We start from the raw sequence: 22,019 nt of genomic DNA on the forward strand, positions 1-22,019 counted from the left end.
GTGACGTTGAATAAAATATTTAATACCATATTGTGAAAATCAATGAACGAGTTGTAAAAATGTAATCTGATAAATTGTTTTCCAATTGATATAAAAAACAGTTTCAACCCAGACTGGATATTTTTCGAGGCTGCAAAGACCGGGGATGTGTGTACGAAAGGGCCCCCTAGATGTTACGTTTTAGGACCACGTACCCGAAAGTTACAAATTTAGTTTCAAGAGTTGCCCGAGACATGAAAGAAAAGCTTTTGACTTACGTTGAGCAAACCTTTCACGTTACGGATTTTATTTCGAAAATTGTCATCTAGTTTTTACGGGTTTGAGATAAACATGATAAGTGGAATGAAAAACAAATTTGATAAAAATCAATAACAATGGAAAGGTATGTTTAAAACGACAGCAAAGGTGATGATAATTGCAATAATCTCCCTCACTGTCTCTTTCAGCCTCTCTCTCTCTCTCTCACACACTCTCTAAACTGGTATCTTTCGTGTCTCACATTTTCTTATAAGATCTTTCTTGTCCTGATTACAGAGTGTGGTTGATATATATAAGTTAACAATATAATTATTTCATTAATAATTCACACGCATTTAACGCATTATACATAAACACATCCATAAATCTAAACATTAAATATATATGTGCAAATTTCTTTCAAATCCTTTAAAATTTTGGTTAAAGGCTTGTCGTGAAATCATCTCACATCGCCTTCTGATTATCATATAAACACATGACGCTTTCATAGCATTAAATAGAATAAACAATAGAATACATGAAAATATGCTTGTGCGGGGTTTGCTTGCTAATTACAGTGACTTACATTTATTTATCAATGTTTTTGTTTTGTTTAACATTGCTCGTGAAAGTTTCAGGAACAATAAGCTGACGATGGTCAGCGGCGTCAGAATTAGGCCGTATATGTATATTGCATGGAGCAATTTTTCATTTTCCGTTTTTAATAAATATCATTAGTATATAGTACACTGTTATATATCGCCAGTTATTGCGAGACTGTAAAATAAACATAGAGTACAGGAATTACTATGTTGATCGATTTGCTTTGAGTTGATTTACAGCAGGTTGTAAAATTGTCTGTTACACATTTTTACGTTGACAATTTGTTACTCGCGTCAAAACATTTGATTCAAGACAGAGTCTCTTTCCTCCCATAATCTTTGAGATGTTATTCGGTTATATTAATATTTTGATACCGAGCAGTATCCGGCAGTGCCTCATAAATATGATGACCGTCATCGTGTCCTCTTCCATTAGGGCTATCCATTGGGAGATAATGACTAGAATCCGTGTCGTCATGTGGTACCATATATGTCTGATAATCCGGTAATGTCTTGCTATCCGGCGAAGATACACCGGCGTCCATTGGGCGTAGATATCCGTTCGTCGCAATCGACGGAGAGCTTCGTGGGCCCAAACCCGCATCTGGGTTTTGATACACATTATTCGGTGATAACTGAACCGACGAAGGAGATGAGGGTAGTTTGTCTATCGGTTCGTATTCGGGAGGTGGTTCGGTCGGCATGTGGTAGTCCGGTTCGTAGGCGGGATTTTGGTGAGCGATGCCGGGCTCTCTTGCCTGCCTCAGGGTGTCAATATCGTCCTGTGCATTCCCCCTCTTTGGTGTTGAACTTCTGTGAACATAAGATATAGTTTACAAAGAAATGATTAGAAATAAAACAGGCCTACTCGATCTAAGTCGATACAAATAAGCTTAACGACATTAACTCTTCGAGATATATATTATTTGGAAGATACCCGCAATAAAGGCATTCATTCGGCAGGACAATTACTGAAGTGGCTACCCTTGGTAAATTAAAACATTATTATTATATATCAAACTGATATCCAATAGTCCAAAATCACAAAATGTTTGTTTAAAATGCCTTGCTTACAACTAAAGGAGGGGTCTTTACACATATACACCTTTATCATAACCTACCTGTATATTTCTATATTTTCACAATTTATGTGCATGTGCTTTAATTTCAATTGCAAAGTGATAATTAAAAAACTTCTAGAATCTAGATAGTCCAGTCGCATTGCTCCCACACTTAAATGCAGCTTAATTCTGCACATCTTGCATGCCCCTTACACTGTTAGAAATTTTATCCTTAAAATAAAAGAAATTCCTGCAGCAGAGTCTCGAGAATATCTGTAATCATACTAGATTGCGTAATCTTACATTATAATCATGTGAAATTACAGGAATTTGGTATTTGGTGTATGGAACCTTACAAATTCCTTAAATAAAACACCCTTCTCCCCTTTTTAAACAGACCTGTTCTGTTAAATTGCAAAAAGATCCCTGTTCTATGAATTCACAGAATTATTTTGTTATTGCTTTCTGCAAAATCTTGTTTTTTCTGTTTGCATGTTCGATCTTATTCCCTGAAATTTTGAGTCCTCGAATAACGATAAGATATAAAAACAGTGGATCCAAGATGTGAGGACGCCAGGGCCCTGCGCTTCTTTTGCAATTGCTACAAAGATTGTGACGTTCCTGATGATGATATTATTGAATGGGGAACACCCGGGGGGAACATTCCTCAATTAAGGAGTTACTGTACGTACCTTGCACAAATACAAGCGCAAATACTGATGACAATGATGATTAATAGGACTCCCCCTCCACTGGCACCAATAATGAGGATTTGCGCTGTAATGATAATAATAAGAACAATGAAACGTATTCAGCTGACATATTCAAATCACAAAATACAAAATTATGAGCAATACTCAGAATAATCTGAAATATGCAAGGTCTGTTCATACTGTCAGTTTTGCAGGTTACCAACAAAATAACGATTGAAAAATAAGTTATCAGTTACGAAAATGCCAAAGAGAAATTTTATAAAGTCATTTTTTTTTCAAAATTCTTGCTTTCTAAATAAACCCACAATCTAAAACATGATGTTATAGTTGTTGAGAATCTATGTAATGCAAAGTTAATAAAATTTGTAAAATAATGTGAAATATCAATTACTGTAATCGGCATTGAGTCAATCTATTCAATAAAAAAGAAAAGTTTATTTTCAGACCACAGAATTTAATTAATATATCATCATTATCGTGAACATTTCAAGAAACGACACCAATGCTTAAAACAATTTATAAAAAAGGAAGTCATGATGACAACTTACTTGTAGACAATGCAGATTTGGCGGCTGTGATAAAAAAAGAGACAAGAAATTAATGGTTGAGAGAAGAAAGATTTAATTTTATAATGACGATAAATATTGGTTGACAGAAGGAAATCTTGCAGTAACTACTTTCTTTTGTCATTGACGGCTATAATTATAAAACCAAAGATACTTGCGGATTTATTATACTTAAATTGCATTTACCTCTTACTTTAAGGTGGCAAGTAATTTTGTCGTGTGGCCCCGTTGGCTACAACTATGGTCAATTTGATTTGACATAATGGCAACTACCATAGTAACAGAGCTCAGCAGCCAATCACAATCAAGATTACCATGGCGGTTATGGCAAAGTTGCCTCTTGTCATAGTTTATTAAAATCTCAGTGGATCGGGCCTCTGGCATGTCTGGCGAGCCCTGGATTCGGAAAAAATAACAGATTCCTTAGGTCAGAGGAAAGTGACCAATAAAGTCTGATAGATTGTATCAGGGGTAGGAGGATTCAGAAAATTAATCATACACATTAAGTGCGCTGCGGGAGTAATACATAAAAATATAAATCTTTCCTAAAGACATCCCCCAAAAAACCCTCTGCATAATGTAGCATGCCATAAGATGTAGGGAATTAAAATTGACAGGCAGGGAGATATTGAATAAAATGCATTTCCTTAAATCGATAGTTTGCAAAATCAGAAATATCATTTTCGAAACGAATTTTGTCATTCACATGATCCAATGTACTCTTAAATATGATGATGATTTTATTAAAATCTGATACTACCTTGAACATCACATGCGTCTCCTCCCCATCCTTGTGAACATTCACAATAAAATGATCCATCAGTATTGACACACTCTCCATTGTCGCCACATGTTGACAGTGCTGCTATACATTCATTTATATCTAGATTTAAAGAAACAAATATTTAGAATATGTCAAAATAAACAAAACGTGAAAAGATAAACCATCTTCATGTATTACACTAAAATATAACTTCTTGTAAAATGATGAGTAAAAGAGAAAAGGACATGATTGAAATTTACTGAAATTGTAAAATCAAAACCGATTATTACGACGAACTTTATCATGTTATATAGCACAATATATAGGAATATATAGGAACAGGCGCCAAAATAGTACATCAGAGTGTCAAATCATGCGTATTACAATATATTATTATTTTAATACAAGGTGTTGTCACATTCAACCTTGAGGATGTAATTTTAACACATGATGGTACAGTCCTTGATGTTGTTAATCTGAACACCCTGGGTTTTATAATGTTTTACTATCATACCTGATTGACAGTTTACACCAGACCAACCCGCCGGACACGTACAAGTGTAAGATAAAATACTGGTCTCATGATCCACACAAGACCCTCCATTTAGACAGGGATCGGTTGTACAGAAAGGCAGCTGTGTTTCTGTATTGGAATACACATGCATATTGCAAGTCCTGCATATGATTTGCCAACATTATGACATTAAATACGAGATCAATCGTTCAAAATTCTGAATAACGAGAAATTAAAACATAGATACATTGGTCTATATGACATTTAAAGAATGCCCTTTAATTACCTAGCATTTTCACGTTTTAAATACTCAATCAGGCTATATACAGGGTTTCCAAAATACTGAATTGGCTCGAAATGATTTACTTTAAAAGTTCACGCATATCACCCCTGAGCCAGACCAGCCGATTGATACAATGTCAAACTTTACTTTAGAGACTTGAAGTGTATCTTTACAACTTAGTTATAAAATGATTTACCTTCTTTATCATGTTTATCAGAAATAGATCATGGAAAAAGTGCGTCAGATGTTATATTATGTAGAAAAGTTAATGATCATCGGAAAATGAATTAAAGATATAAAGACAAAATATATATACGTTCTGATCATGATAATGTTTATGGTTCATGAAATAAAAAAAATATGTCTGAAAGTGGTGGGAATGATATTATGTACATCAGAATTATCGTATGATCTAAGAAAAATCATCAGATCTTAATTTCATTTAAGTTCGAGTCACACGCTCTGCGAACAGGAGAATACGTAATGGAAAACACTAAATATTGGGTCGGACGTTTCAGCTGTACTTCATATTATGAATAATAAAGCACCTGATATGAGAAGTATCAATTTTTATATCATAACAGACTAGTTAAAATATATCATTCGTGATTAATATGAAAATAACTCCATAACTCAATATGATTGTTATCACTTTTCCACAAGAACATGTCATATCTGAACTTATAAATTATTTATGAACTCAGAGATGTTGTACTTACCACAGTTGTCTCCCGTCCAACTCACAAAGCAATCGCATTCATAAGTTCCATCTCTATTCACGCAGTCTCCCTGCCCACATATTCCAGTATTCAAACACTCGTTTACATCTGAAAAATATATACGTAAAAATAATTTGCAGCTTATAATATTTCAAAAGTAAATGAAATGGAATTAAAACAGATACAGGAACATATCCGAAAATCCAATGAAATTGAAACGAAGTTAAATGAAACTCAATTGCCATTCCTTAGAGTTATAATGCCTAATGGCTAGATAGGAAAGTTTTCAAAAAAGGAACTTGTTCACAAGGTGCCCTACCTGATGGTTATATATATATATGTGTGTGTGTGAGGGTGGGTGTGTGTGGGAGGGGGTATGTGTGTGTTTTGTTTTCCAAAAAGTCATTCTTAAACAATAAATGACTTCATTTATTGGATTTCATTTTAATAATCTTACCAACTTCACAATTGGTTCCTTCCCAGCCATCAAGGCAGTCGCATGAATATGCATCCAGGCCCTCATTCTGACAGGTAGCTCCATTTTGACACGGCATCCGGTTCTCACAAGCTTCTGATAGAGATGTTTCTGTAATCGAAAATGGGGACAAGAATGAACATTCAGTTCCGTGTACTTGCTGAGTTCGATAGGTTTCTGGGTGAATTTTATCGCCCCCCCCCCAAAAAAAATCTGAATATTCATTTGTTAATATCGATCAAGTGTTACTGGTATTCGTTGCCCTCCCTTAAAACTTTTCTCATGAATAGAACATTTTATACACGTATCAGCTCTTTTAAAATGAAACAAGCGTTTATCAAATGCTTACCACAGTAGTATCCAGTCCATCCCACACGACACACACACGTATGACTGGATGTCAATGAAATGCATACGCCATCATTAAGACATGGTTCGACAACACAATAATCAACCACTGATGATTCTGGAAATAAGAAGCATTATTACAAAAGGGTAAGTCTTGGATTCTACAGGTTTTACTGTGGTTAAGATATAGGGAAAATTTGAAAACGTAAGGAAAGCATCTGTGTATTTCTTGATTTAAAAAAAATGCATCTTTACCTTAAAAAGACTTTCGAACTACCGTTAAGAAGAAATAACTAGATGAAATCGGATTGAAATTATTTTATGTACTAGGGAAGACGCACAACGGAATATGTCTTAAAACGCTCGGGTGAAGTAGCTTCCTTAAATAGTTTCCAAAAGGAAAGTTTTACCATCCTTGGAATAATACCACTTGAATCTACGATTGTTACGTTCCAGATCAACTAGAGTTAGTTGATGCTTCGTCATTAAACGGGTATATTTTTTTCACAAACATTCGCCTAAAACCATTCTCCTTATGACAAGGAAAAGCATCCGATTCATTCGACCCTTTGAAAATGGGGGGGGGGTGAATAAAAAGTCCTGTTACTCGATTCCAATAATGATCATTCCGATGGTCGGGGGAAAGCCTAATTTTTCTGCTCATATAGTAATCTCATTTGCTACATTTTCTTGTACTAGTTATAGTGGCATGTTGAAAACAGCTTTCGTTTATTGAATTTATCTTTATTGAAAATTGATAAATGGATGATGGAAAATTTACCGCAATATGTTCCCGTCCAAGAGCTGGTGCAAACACAGAGGAGGCCATTTTCCATCGGCAGGCATACCCCACCATTAAGGCATGGATCTACAGTCTCGCAGGGATTGGAGGTCGTGGTCGCTGAAAGGAGTAAAGAAATGAGGTGTGTGATGAGGGCGTGTCCCAGGTTGTCTCAGTGAGGGTGTGGAAGGAGGGTGTGAATGAGGGTAACAGATAGGCTCTAAGGCCCGTATTCTGAAGTCGGGTTTAACTTAAACTCAGCTTTAAACTTGTGGTTTAAGTATGGATAGCCAATCGTTACATAAATTCTCTAACAGTAGAAATGCCATATTTCAACTCATTTGGCTCTCAGATTATTCATAACTGTCTAGGAATTATGAATAGACGATTGTAGTCACCATCGATAAATCAGGAAAGAGCACAGTAAACATAAGAAACATACAACTTAACAAAATTTTTGACACTTTTAGCTTACCATAATTTTAGCACAGAGTTAGACCATGGTCGAAGTTAAACCTGACTTCAGAATACGATCCTATAATTTAATATTTATTCTCGCATGTAGATTTCATTGCTGAAAAAAAGAGAAGGGGGTGTGTGTACGGATGTGTCCTAGGGTGTGCCTACAGTAAGGGTGTGACCAGAGGTTGTGTAATATTAACCAAAGCCAATCAATGAATCTACGGTATTAATTTAATTCTAGTTTGAGAGAGAGAAAAAAAAGAAAGGGGCAGTGAGATACGAGAAAAGATGTGGAGATGGGAGACAGATATATAGGGAGAGATACATAGAATGATTGAAATAGAGAGAAAGGGAGGGGAGGGGTGGATCGACTGGGGTCATGCAGTCATTAATATTGGTTGAAATGAATGAAGGGGAATATACTTCTTGCAAACACTATTTATAAACATTGCAGTAGGTTCCATGTATCCATCAGCGCAGTCGCAGTATGGGCAGTGTCCATTTGAATATTGATTGGAATGACTAACATGGGATATAATGTATGTATTTCTTCTAAACATCACTTACAATTATTGCAGTAGGTTCCAGTGTATCCATCTGCGCAGTCGCAGTATGCGACGAATCCATTTGAAAGACAGGTGCCACCGTTAAAACACACAAAACTAGAGCAGGGGTTGATCTCTATTTAATGAAGAAAAGTTGTGAAAATACAATAATTTTCCGAAGTTTTGATAACATTTTTTTTCACGATCATGTTCTATTATAGATTACATAGTGTTTCAAAATGCGTTTATTTAGATTTTTTTCGTTTACTACTATCATTCTCTATTCTACCATCTTAACCCTAAAAAGACTGGGCTATTTTGGAGGCTAGAAAAACTGGGGGGGCCTTTTGGGCCCCCCTAAGATCTCGGCCGTTGGTCGTCCGATCGCAACCAAATTTGGCACACACATCCTTTGTCATGTCCTCTAAAAGAAAACATAGTCAAAATACTGATATTCATTGTATTTTTTAATATATGCATAATTAATTATGCGAATATGCAAATTTTTATCAAAAAATTGAATTTTTCATACTTTGGTACCTATTGCGGTCCATAAATTCCCGTTTCAAGGTTTTCAGCTGTAAGAAGAGGTTGTTTATCATGGAATTGTGTTATTTCTTGCTTGAATTATTAGATATGCTTATGCAAATTAGTAATTACTAAATATGCAAATAAGTACTCTGCATGCGTTATGTAGAGAAATACAACATTTGGCATGTTTTATTGCATTACACTCTTGCAATGAGCCAAAGCAATCTTGGAAGATAAACAAGTGATGTGTTACATGTACACTAGCTGGTGAAAACAAAGCATAAGAGATATCACATAATTTATGCAAATTATATTCATAATTAATTATGTGAATATGCAAATTTTTATCAAAAAATTGAATTTTTCATATTTTGGTACTTATTGCGGTCCATAAATTCCTGTTTCAAGGTTTTCAGCTGTAAGAAGAGGTTGTTTATCATGGAATTGTGTTGTTTCATGCTTGAATTATTAGATATGCTTATGCAAATTAGTAATTACTAAATATAGTTGTGCAAGCGATTCTGGTATTTTGCACTACTTTTCTTATGTTTTTCTTTGATTTTAATTTCTTATGTATTTCTTTATTTTGCATTTCTTATGTATTTCTTTATTTTTTTATGCAATGTTTTTCATTATTTTCATATCCTAGAACTGCTACTTGAATTCACAAGTGACATAATATAGAAAGAAACAAATAAAAATGAAGTTAGAAAACAATGTGTATAACATTCATTCAAATACCATACACTTTACACACAAACGAATACAAATTTCAATTTCTTACGTGACATGTGATACGAAAATGTTACGTAACTCCGCAACCGCGGCATGGGGGTATACAAATTTGGTATCAAAAGTTGCGCAAAACTCAAGAAAAAAAAGTCATGAAATGGCGGCGCGAACGCTTCATGCGCAAAAAAGTTATCGCGATTTATGTACAGGGGGGGCCTAAAAGGCCCCCCCAGTCTTTTTAGGGTTAACCCCCCCAGGATGTTTTCCTGTAATAAACATGATATGAAGTTAGATCCTCATGAAATCAGTATTTAAGACGAGTACAGAATCATACTGTACAAGAGGTTGTAAACATCATGGAAGGCCCCATCGCCAGAGCAGAAAAACCTCCCATCACATAAAGACTTTATAGAGATAGGTATCTCTTACCGTCGCTGCAGAATGGTCCAGTATATCCCGGTCCACAGACACACACGAAGTCAATGTCGTATGATGCTCCCAGGTAAAGACAAAGACCGCCATTTTCACATGGGTTGAGTGTTATACAAGGATCGCTTATAACTGAAGCAGAAAAATACATAATTCTATTACATAAACAATAAACGAATTAGAAAAACGTTATTTATATATTGTAAACTAAATAAAGCGGTTTTTTTCTATCTCGATTGTCCATACAGACTATTAAAATTTCTCATAAAATGACAGATAATATTGATGCTACACAGTGACAATGACCATGATGGCAATAGGCATGTAAGTGCATTCGTCATGGTGTAGTGGCTCTGATCTTTGCCCCTATAAGTCAGAGAGTCACGGGTTCGAATGCTTCGAATTCAGTAAGTAAAAAGTCCATTTTGAGCTGCACTCCAAAGAGATAAAATGGAGGCAAGAAATTATTTGTGGATCGCAAATGTACTGAATAGACTCTAGCTGCTTTGCTAAATTCAAGGTTATCATGCTGTATACTTGTGGAAAACTTCGCTAGAGATCTAGAGTACAATTAGTGGTAGGCCAATTTATGAGTAGGTGCATCTCTATATACTGTACATTATAGAGTATCAGCAGCAGAAAAAGCAGAAGTATTAGTAGCTGAAGAAATAGTGTACTAAAGTGGTAGTAGTGGGAACAGTTGAAATGATGGGAGTCCGTCGTCGTATGGTGGTGACTTTTTACCCGATTGCTAAGAAAGCATGAATGCTTGTAAGCAAACATCCAGAGGACCGACTGCTTTAAGTCCTTACCTTGGGACCTTGTAATGAGGAATACTGCCTTACCAAAGGGCACTAGCGCACTAAGTTGGAATCGAACCCGGGTAACTGGAATCCAAATTCCCGCTTCCATCACAAAAATCGGTATACATATACAGTACCACTGCAATACCAGCAGTGGTATAGTAAGGGGGCGGACAAGTAAAATAAAAAGTGGCATACAAGTGACTTCATCTTTTTCTGAATTTTATAAATGTGGTACAATCATCATAAAGTTATATATATATGACACAACCCTTTTTTATTGTCTTCTTTTCCCTTACTTCCTACCCCTCCCGCATATTCTTACTAAATGTTTGAATAGTTGCAGTATCATAGGCAGTCGCCCCTTTTCAGAGCCGTCCTGGTATTAGTAACTGGAAGGGCGGGTCAGTGTTAGAAGCTCTCCCTATGGGACTTACCCGATTTTCCACAATTTGTTCCATTGTAATCACCGGTACATATGCAGATATATCCATTATTTCCTTCATTATAACATGTACCTCCGTTCAAACATGGTCTTAGATTCTCACAAGCTGTCGAAATTGCAATTTCTGTTGGAAAAAATGTACAAATCCTTCAAATGTTTAGGTATTAATCTTACATTTCTACAAGTATCTTCTCATTTGCTTTTCTAGAAAACCACCTAGGATTGTGGAAATACATTGGTGTATTACAATGGACAAACTTGTAATAGAAGGACGGTAGAGGAGCTAAAATATATAACACATAATTATACATGCATATGGACGTTTTTTGCTAATTTGAATAAAATTGAAGGCTTATGTGCACAAATTTGCTGAGTTATATAAAGATTCATACAGTTTCTGCAAGTTCATTCTAATTTTGAATATAATAAGATTAATATTTGTTTATTCAAAATATACAATATATATGTTTATTTATATATCTATTTATTACTCTTATTCAGTCATTCATTATTTATTTATCTATCATTAGGGGGAACTACCCACTACCTTCGTTCAGTAAGACCATGTCACGGGACGTGTGGTCCAGTGGTTAGAGTATTGGACTCACAATCGCAAGGTTGTGAGTTCGAATCCCAACTCTGCCAATGTCTCCACTTTGATGAAAAGGCCCGAGAGTGATATATGTCGTCTATAACGTCAGCCACTATGACTGATTAACCTAGACGTAAAATGTTTCACAGGTAATTTGTTATATACCAGCTTGGAGTTTACCAGCAAAATGCTGTCCTGCCGAGTTCCTACGGGAGTTACCACAAACAGAAACAGAAAATAAAGTAATACTTACCACAATTTGATCCTGACCAACCAACAGGGCAGTTGCAATAATTGAATCCATTTATATGCACACATGATCCGCCATTCTCACAAAAGTCGTGAGGGCATATTTCAGTTTCTGAAATTACAAAGTAAAATACTTTGATATTCGAATTCATCGATAAGTGTTAATCGACCGAAGCCCATTGAAATATAAAATGGAAAATGTAGTTCCAACGCCAAATAGTAAAGATAAAAATTATTTATGACTTAATCTGTATACTAAACATTGGGAGATATGAATGTCATAAGAAATTCAATTTTTTGTCTGATTAAAGCACCACATTCTGATACCCCATGTGCATGCAAACAAGGAGATAACAGCTTAGCAAGAAATTGTTGCAGATTCAGTGAACATTTTGGTCAGGGCATTGGATAAATCGTGCTTGTCCTACCTGTCGGTTCTATCTTACGCACCTGGGAAGTAAGAAATCAAACAGGCTTTATCATCAACACTTACCAAGATTATACTCTCACTCGTGAATGTATGAGTGACCCAGAAATGGGCCAGAATATATGGAGGACCAAATCACATAAATCAACTCAACGCATTTATTCTTGACTCCGGCTGTATCCTCACTACATCAATTGCTCATGCTAAAGTAACACCAATGAAACTGACAATAGACCGATCAAAGATATTACGTGATATCAAATGGAATATCACTGGTCGACTTAGAGTAGGGTTCGTAGGTGTGACTTAGCACAAATTTTTAAGCATGTTATTTCTACATAAAATCCAACTCGTACGAAAGAGATGCAAGTAAGATGCTTTATCGGACAACCCTTCTATTATCATGATAATGGATCGGTTCACCAAGATCGGGCATGTGATATAACATCGGTTTACTTCAAAATAAGATGTGAACAAACTCACCACACAAGTCTCCTGTGAAGTTTACTGGACACAAGCAGTATCGGTCGTTGAATTCATCGTATAGACACATTCCATTCAGACACGGAGAATCAGGGCAATTGACACCATCAAATAACTCTGTGTAGTTATGAAAGTACATGTCATTGATCCAGATTGTGTTTTTGCCAATTTTATTTTTCTCCTACCTCCTCATTTCACCATTTCCCCCTTATCTATTCCCTACTTATCTCTTATTTGCCCATGGTAGCTACTTCGGTTGTAAGCTATTCTTCCAGCAGGCCCTGATTAATTTACATGTTATCATGGTTATTATTATCTTTCTTCGAGTGCCTAACAGGGAGAAAGAAGTCTTTGGTTTTAGGCCTACTCGGTCGGGGATCGAACCTACGACCTCCCGTTCATGCGGTAGACGCTCTACCACTGACACATGTTTTATTCACCGTGCCCTTCTTTCTTCTTCTTCTTCTCATCTTTTTCTTCTTTTTCTCCTTCTTCTTCTTCTTGATTTCAACTTGATTTTCAACCAATGAAGCACCCGTATTCGTGATCTGCGCTTAAAATTTTGACCTGCGTTGAAACGCAACTCTTTCTGCAACATGCCCCAGACAGGACAACCGCCCCCATTTATGCATCAATGCCTCGGTCACATTGGCATAATCGACATGATATTTTATTACGACATTTCCAATGACAAATCACTGGTCATTTTGGGGGTTGATTTCGTTCGTGAGAATGCATTAAGACAGAAGACGATTACATACCGCATTGATCTCCCCAGAATCCATCTTCGCAGACGCATTCGTAATCACCAAAATCATCCAAGATACACATCCCACCATTTTCACAGGGGTCACTGGGACAATGGTCTCGGTATTCTGCAAAGTGGATATAAAATAAGATTATACCATGTAATTACGTTGATGGTGGTATGATAATCGGGGGGGGGGGGGTATTCGCAACCACTACGCAGACGATTTCCGGAACGTTGAAAATCTATTGTCAACAGCCATTTAAGACAAAGCAGCCCTTATCGAAAATCGGTGAATCAAACCAACAGTGTCGTCAGCTCCGATTCTTAGAACGTCCTGCTGTCCCAGTTAATCAGTTTTCTAGAAAGACCTCCAAGCTGTCCATTGTGATTTCATGGGCATTTTTAATAGATTTTGTATGTTCTAGAATCCGCCCCGGTTGCTTTTACGAAACGCGCTTGTGATGAATGATGATGGCGATGAAGGTGGTTAATAATAGGGAATGCAACAGTTACATTTGAGAAGAAGACTTTATATTAGTAGGATAATGAGCCCAAATTCTATACGAGCAAGCGAAGCGAGCACAAAAATATTCTGAGCTCTTTAATAGAAAAATATAAATTCGCGATTAATTTTGACATAATATTAGAAAACAATAAATATCACATTTTCACTCCTTTCCCTTATATTTTCTTTCCTTGTTTCTCCTTCTGTTTCTTGGTCATGATCCCCCCACGGGGGTGTGCACGGCTCCAATCACCCACATCTGTACGCCAGACAAATCATTATATAAATAATTAAGCAACGCAGAGGAAAATGATATTTATTTGGAGAATAATAAAGAAATAAACGCTGCATAAAACATTGTTTCAACTTAGAAATAAACATATAATCTAGGATTTACTAATAAGGCGAATCAATCAACCTAAGTTTCTTGTAAATAACCTGCTAGTATTTGTTTCACTCTTCACTTATTTACACCTATTACTGCTTGTTAGTAACAATGTTAAACGATGCATGAATTTTCATTTCGAACAAAGTCATGAATTTTAACTCAATGTAAAATGTATTGTTATCCACACACTAAGAAAACCCGGTGCAAATCGGGTGGACGATACGCGCCTACTCCTCGCAATACCATCGAGGTGTAAGTTAGCTCTTATCCGAGAGTCCGTGTCTCTTGTACACCCTGGTGGGTGTTTCATAAAGTTGTTCGTAAAGTTACGAACAATTTTACGCACGTTACTGGAATATTTTCTAAAGCCCTGGTCACACCGCCCAAGCGTTGTTGGAGCGGTCGTGGAGCGGAGAGAAAAAAATCATCACCGCTCGTTACCGTTCACCATTTTCGAGTTCAATATTATTGTTTGTTTTCGATTTTTTCCCCAATTTTGTGAGCATAATTCGACACTCACTCCCTATCGCTCCACGGCCGCTCCAACAACGCTCGGGCGGTGTGACCAGGGGTGGTATTCTTATCTTTGTTCTTATCTTTTATCTTTAGATTATAACTCAATTACATAGGGATATCACTTAGCACAAGAAAGGATCACCAGTCGTGCGTAAAGTCATTCGTATCTTACGAACAGCTTTATGAAACACCCACCAGGTACTTTTTGCGAGTTACACTTCGTAATTCCGAAGTTTCTATAATTACGAAGGTTCTTTATTCCGAAACACGTAAATTGCCTATACCTCGATGTTCGTTAATCCAAAAACGTAAAAGGGTTCGTTAATCCGAACATTAATTTGTGGCGTTATTCCGAATGTTCTTTATTCCGAAGGTTCGATAATCCGAAAACGAAATAAGGTTCGCTTTTCCAAAGGTTCGTTAGTCCGAAAACGAAATAAGGTTCGTTAATCATTTCGTTTTCGGACTAACGAACCTTCGGAATTATGAACCTCATTTCGTTTTCGGATTAACGAACCTATACGAACCTTCTGAAATACGAACCTTCGGAATAACGAACCTTCGGAGTATCCGAACCTTCGGAATAACGAAGCTTCGGAATAATGAATGTATGCACTTTTTGCGTGCACCCCACCAGGTCACACGGGCCTAACTACAACTGGCAGGCAATTCATTCGAGCCAACCCATAGCTCAATTTTTAAATTTGATATTGCTGATTGACAAAAATGAATTAATATGATTGACAATCTAACACTGATTCTAGGGTGGATACCTAATGAACTTCTTTTTTCCAAATTTGAAAGATATTTCACTACTTTGGAACAATCTTTTTTTATGGGCGGAAGAATTAGGGCCTTTTTACTCTCTCAAGTTATGAATTTGATCCCGTCAGGTGTAATCTTCATAAATGCTGATTTATTTATAAAATGAGCCGGTCAAAGTTCCTTTTCTGGGATGTGGAATGTCAGACATTTATCCTATCCAGTGGTAGCAAACATTCAACCCTCTAACTTCCTCCTTTTTTTTTATGAATTCGTTTTAAGTGCCACTTTAACACACGAGTCTATGGGAAATGAATTAGGCCTATGATACCAGCAGTCTCGCTGATAGCCGTATGGTATAAATAAAATTGATTTGTGATCGAAGATTACCGGAAATAACAGTACACTAACGCCACACTTTACCTAATTTAATATCTATGTGATGATTATTGTTTCAAAAACACATTTGATTACGTATACATTTGGAGAAACAGTAAATAGAGCTACTTGAATCACAACCAGATCAGCACAAGTCAAAAAAGAATCGGATCATGTCGCTATGGACCACATCAAGTCTCAGCGCTTCTCGCTGGCAATATAGCGGTAAAAATCTTGACTGCGGATAAAACGAGGTGAGTTCAAGTTCCAACTAAGGTAAGTAAAAAGTCGATACCTAAAGTGAATGGACCGGAAGTCTCGACAATCTATTTGTTATTTTATGTGGAGGTACATTATGCACCCTAAGGGGTAGACGTGTACACCCTCTAAGGTGCAGATGGACACCCAAAATAGGGGTGCACACTGTACACCCCTATTCGAGGTGTACGTGTGCACCGCTCGGGGTACTCGTATAGGGACAAGCCTGTGCACCCCTAGGGTGTAAAATAAAAATTGAACCCAAATTTCTTAGCGTGCATATTACATTTAAAAAAATGCCCAAAAGGATGTTTATTCATTTTAGGGAATATTTGGTACACAATTGTTGTAATTTATAATCAATTACACCATTTGAAAGTACATGATTTACTTTTTTACATTTTTCACTGGCGTTAAACATCCTTACATCGCCCTTATTTACCTAATTGTCTTCCTTTCCTAAAACACATTGAATCAGAATTTACATTACTCACCACAATAATCTCCATAGAAATCATCAAAACACTGACACCTGTTTCCATTTCTTCGTTGTTCACAGTAACCATAATTAAGACATGGACCATCAGGGCAATCAATATATTCTGCAAATACAAGCATATTTATTCAAATATTTGTTCATATATAGCAAATATTATTTAAAAGTGGTATCGAGAATATCATTTCTTATCAATAAACTGTGAAGTATACACCCCATAGGCAGCAGCGTACTGGGTCCGGCTGAAGGCTTTCTAAAATTTCACCGAACATATTAAAATCTTGTCCATTCTTACTTCTTTACAAGCCAAACGCGGGAAAAAATAATGAACATTTTGTATTCCGGGCTAGCCCGCTATGCTCGCTTGCAAATGTTCTGGAAACAATGCAGTGTTTTTAAAACACAACAATCCCAAATTTCTAATGTGGCACTAGGCTGTAAAAGGTATAACTATAGCCTTTTCGAGAGTACCTTGGTTTTAAAGAAACAATCGGATTAATCCTTTTATACTTGCTTGTATTCTATCTTGCATCGTTTTGTAGAACATTATTTTGTGGCTTCAGTATTGCATATGGTTTCGGACTTTCGGGCTTGGGTGAACAGAAAGTATTGTTTACAAAGATCAACAGACGGGTGATCGCTGATATACATGTGTAGATGTTTAAGAGCTGAAATTATACAACCTATCCTTCAACATATACATTATTTTATAACGTGAGCTTGCTTGATTGTATGCCATGAATTGTAGTCAAAGTTCTTTCCTTTTCATACCTAAATTTCTAATTTCAATTCTCTCAATATTAGCAAGTTAATAAGCGACTCCCCAAATTGTCGACTTTTTTTTTGCTATCTAAGGGTATTTTACGGCCGTGGATATGAATAAAAACGGAACACTTCTGAGTGTCCATGCAAATCACGTACTGTTGTAAAACATTTTTTTTTCCGTATAAAGATTTTTGTTAAAGGTCAAACACGAAAACAATTCATTCAATCTACAGAGAAAACGTCACATCATGTAGTTTTTGTAGCTGTGTTGAGATTTACATTAACTTTGAACTGGACGATGTGTTTTTTATTATCATTATCTGGGTATAAAACACATATAATGCAATTACAGGAGAACCAAGTAAGAATCTAATATAGGTCTATGTGTAGCAAAAAAAAATTCAATTTATTTTACTTACCACAGTAATGACCAGAAAATCCAGCCGGGCATTCACATCCATCTACTCCACATGTGCCCCCGTTCTCACAAAGGAAATCTGGACAAGCTACAAGAGCTATATAGAAAAAGAAACAATATGGTTTCATAATGTCCACAGCATCTTTTGGGGGTACTGTAATTATAGTATTTTCTACCTGGCTATCTTCACTTTAAGCACTTAGTTAAATGTATATTACACGACATGATACGACTACAAGGTGCGGATTAAGGATTTTGTAGAGAAGGGGGCTAATTTGAAATTCGAATCCCACGACATACATATATCGTGTGAGTATAAAAAGACTTGATACCTCATAAATCCCCAATTTAAGGGGAAATATGTCATGAGCACATACTTATTATTGTCTGCCAAATAATTTGATACCATATTTATGTGGTATATGTTAACGCTTGGAGGTATTAAATTTTGATTGCGCCAAAGTAAGTCATGCCTACAATGAATGGATCCAGATGCCAATGGTGTCATAATCCTTCACGAGTTAGTTTATTTGCTAATCCATTTTCAATGAAATTAACTTGAGAATTGATAATAAAATGTATTCATTAAACAATTATATTGTAAATTACTGAAAAGTGGATCTGAAATGGATTCAATGGAACCCTTGTAGGATTATATATGGCATCATTGACATCTGGATTCACCCATTCAACAAATATGAATAACTGAATGAAAATAAAATATTTAGATAAATGACAAAATATATGTTTACATAAACATATATATATTACCTGTTTCGCAGAATTCTCCGGTGGTATTCCATGAACAGAAGCAATAAGTATCACCACCATACGTCTCACATGTACCATTATTTGCACACGGGTTCATGTTAATCGGACATGGTTCCCAAGACAAATCACTGTATGAATCCATCGATGATGACGACGATGGAAACGATGGAAAGGAACCATCTGATGGGAGATAATGAAGGTAATTTAAAGGACAAGTCCACACCAACAACAAATTTATTTGAATGAAAAGAGAAATATCCAACAAGCATAACACTGAAATTTCATCAAAATCGGATGTAAAATAAGAAAGTTATGACACTTTAAAAATTCGCTTGTTATATGCTCATCCTGGTCAGTATGCAAATGAGGAGACTGATGACGTCATCCACTGACTATTTCTTTTGTATTTTATTATATGAAATATGAAATATCATAATTTTCTCCACATTGTCAAGTGAAACAGTGATTAATTCTTCCCTGAACATGTGCAATTACCATTGTTTGATACTATATGGTTCAGTCAAGTCGGTCCATGTGATCAAATTTGTAAAATAATGAAATATTGTATAATTCAAACAATAAAAAAACAAAAGAAATAGTGAGTGATGGACATCATCGACCGACTCATTTGCATGTCACTGAGTTGTGCATATATTTTAAAATGCCACAACTTTCTTATTTGACATCCGATTTTGATGAAATTTTCAGCGTTATACTTGTTTGATTATTCTCTATAAATCAGCATTTTGCTGGTGTGGACTTGACCTTTAAAAATGTGAGTGCAAAACAAATAGCGAGTTTCACACAAATCAGCCGTTCTGAAGCATGTTTGCAAGTTTGAGGATCTCCACAGACAGTACAACAAGACTTATCAATCGTCCATAACTTTCTTATTTCATGACCGATTTTGATAAAACTACTTTTATATTAATCCTCTCATTTTACTCTTTCTTCTCAGGTTGATTCTCGCATTGCGTTTTGAGATCAAAACGATCTCTTTCAGAATACTTATACACATTGACTGGTACAGTTGATAATTGCTATTATGATAGCGGGCTTATGGATCCCGATGAGGATTTATACATGAGATTGTTGTTAAACTTTACTACATTCTTTTCATCAAAAAATGATTACATCCTCGTCAGGAATTCCATTGGCCTGCGTAAGAAATTACATCAGCAAATAAATAGTGTTTGTTATTCATTTATCTATTCATTTACTTTCTGATACTGTAGATTATTCTCACAAAATTAATGATAGGGTATTTTATGACACCCTATATAACAAACAAATAAACAATACACAATACAGTTTTCTATATGTAGTCACGCAAGCAAACAGTAATTTATGTAAAAACAAACATTGATTGGTATCGTTGTGTATTATTGTTCACTCGATAATCATTCTTGACAAATTAAGTGAAATTCGTGTCTTGATTTCAAATTAAGATTGTATATTGAAAATAGAATAGAATTTAAAATAAATTTTTGAAGGATTATGTTGCCGTAATGAGGACAATTTTCAAGTGATCGTGTTTGTATATGTGGTGCGCTTTTTTGAAAATTTTCGAGCGAGAAAACAAAACAAAAATAATTCCTTTTATTGCAATTATCAATATTGCCGTCTGCCTTGCTTAAAGTAAAATCGGATATGATACAATACATTTACAAAAAATACGACTTTTTACCCAGGCACCATACAATCGGACTATCAAGGTGACGACGGTGATGTTATTGTTAATGACGATGATGATGGTGTTGCTGTTATCGTTGTTCTTGTTGTTGATAAAAAATGATGATGATATTTGAACCTATACCAAATGTTGGTTAACACACAATTGCAAGTGATTTTTAAACCAACCTTTCCTAGATTCATATCAAGCAATAGTAAAGATTGGTTGAATAATTTATTTTGAGGTATTTCGTACAAATGGTTATATGATTGATATTACCTAGCCATATCTTTATCATGAAAACGATAATAATCATAATCTTTACCGCAGCTATTGATTCATTCATAATTCATTATTTTACTGTTGTTTTTTATCACCATCATTATTAATGGTATTAATATTATTACATTATTATTAACATTATTTTATTATTATCATTATTGTTGTTGTTGCTATCATATTATTGTTATCATTATCATAATCATTATATATATATATTCATAAACATCATTGTCACTATATTATCTATGTTAGCAATATTATCATTGTACTTCTGCATCATTATTCAAAGAAAAAGAATCATTATATCTATATCAACTTTACACTGTATGTACATATACCTGAATAAAAAAACCCCAATAAAGTCGGTATGATTCCAAGATCTCCCACCACCACCGAATTAGATCAAAAGTTCAAACTTACATCCAGATACCGTGTACACTGTAAACACGTGAAATACAACCAGCACCAGAAGGAGCATCTTTATCCTATAAACCACCATCATAGTCTGTGCATTATATTCCATTTCAACTAAATACACTCCGATAGAAGGTGAGCACAAATTCTTTGATTCTTAAGGTCCGTAACTTTCTCCGGAAAACTTTGAGAAGTGCTGTTCAATCCATTAATAAAATAGTCAAATATAAATTCCTTAATGTCGTGCACGTGAAGACCAGCTTCTTCAGCTATAACTAGAATGTATCTTCCAAGTTTATTAAACGCATGAGTCAGCTCGCTAGAACGACTTTCATAAATTTGTATCGACTTAAATATGACCTCACCCCTCTCGTTCTTTCCAAAGGGTGTGTGTTGGTGTGGGATCTATAGAGCAAACTGCGTAGATGCAGCTTGAAAATAATAGAATTGTATCAAGAGAAAAGAAAGCCATGTATTGTGCATCGCTCCAGTGGGCTTAAGCTTCAGAGAGGATTGTTACGTAGACGTCTATACAATATGCAAATGAATGGTCACGAGTGAAAAGAAAACTGAAGTTGTATAACCCTCAAAAAAGTTTTTAAAAACAAAGTGTTGTGTCTGTGTTTAGATATCACGCAAAACCCTCTTTATTATTATACGGGTATTATACTGTTTTAAGTTAACATGATTGTGCATTGTTTTACTTAATGCCTGACCATCTTCCTAGAATTCTAGATTATTGCACTGTATTGATTGCAGCAGAAAAGACTAGGGTAAAGCGTGTTTACAGGCCAATCATTTCCCGCAAATATCTGTAACTTTTTTAATCTTAGAAATGATATATTACTATCTGCTATAAGATCCCCGTAACATGAGGTAGGGA

The 22,019-nt window shown here is 35.6% G+C and overlaps 1 protein-coding gene across 1 annotated transcript; it reads right to left on the reverse strand.

Annotated features, from left to right (window-relative positions):
- On the reverse strand, positions 1 to 21,550 carry LOC121408767 (fibropellin-1-like). Its single transcript, XM_041600398.1, has 19 exons — positions 21,143 to 21,550; positions 18,769 to 18,948; positions 17,999 to 18,094; positions 16,813 to 16,920; positions 13,522 to 13,635; positions 12,761 to 12,877; positions 11,855 to 11,962; positions 11,002 to 11,133; positions 9,762 to 9,893; positions 8,092 to 8,205; positions 7,063 to 7,182; positions 6,283 to 6,399; positions 5,916 to 6,044; positions 5,459 to 5,566; positions 4,457 to 4,585; positions 3,940 to 4,062; positions 3,162 to 3,185; positions 2,593 to 2,677; positions 1 to 1,652 (listed from the first exon to the last, which is right to left on the reverse strand). Exons 1-19 carry the CDS (start codon positions 21,243 to 21,245, stop codon positions 1,187 to 1,189), a joined length of 2,505 nt encoding a protein of 834 aa, XP_041456332.1. The 5' UTR covers positions 21,246 to 21,550; the 3' UTR covers positions 1 to 1,186.
- Between the last annotated feature and the right edge of the window lie 469 nt (positions 21,551 to 22,019).

This window comes from Lytechinus variegatus, chromosome 2, assembly GCF_018143015.1.
Source record: "Lytechinus variegatus isolate NC3 chromosome 2, Lvar_3.0, whole genome shotgun sequence".
Taxonomy (NCBI): domain Eukaryota; kingdom Metazoa; phylum Echinodermata; class Echinoidea; order Temnopleuroida; family Toxopneustidae; genus Lytechinus; species Lytechinus variegatus.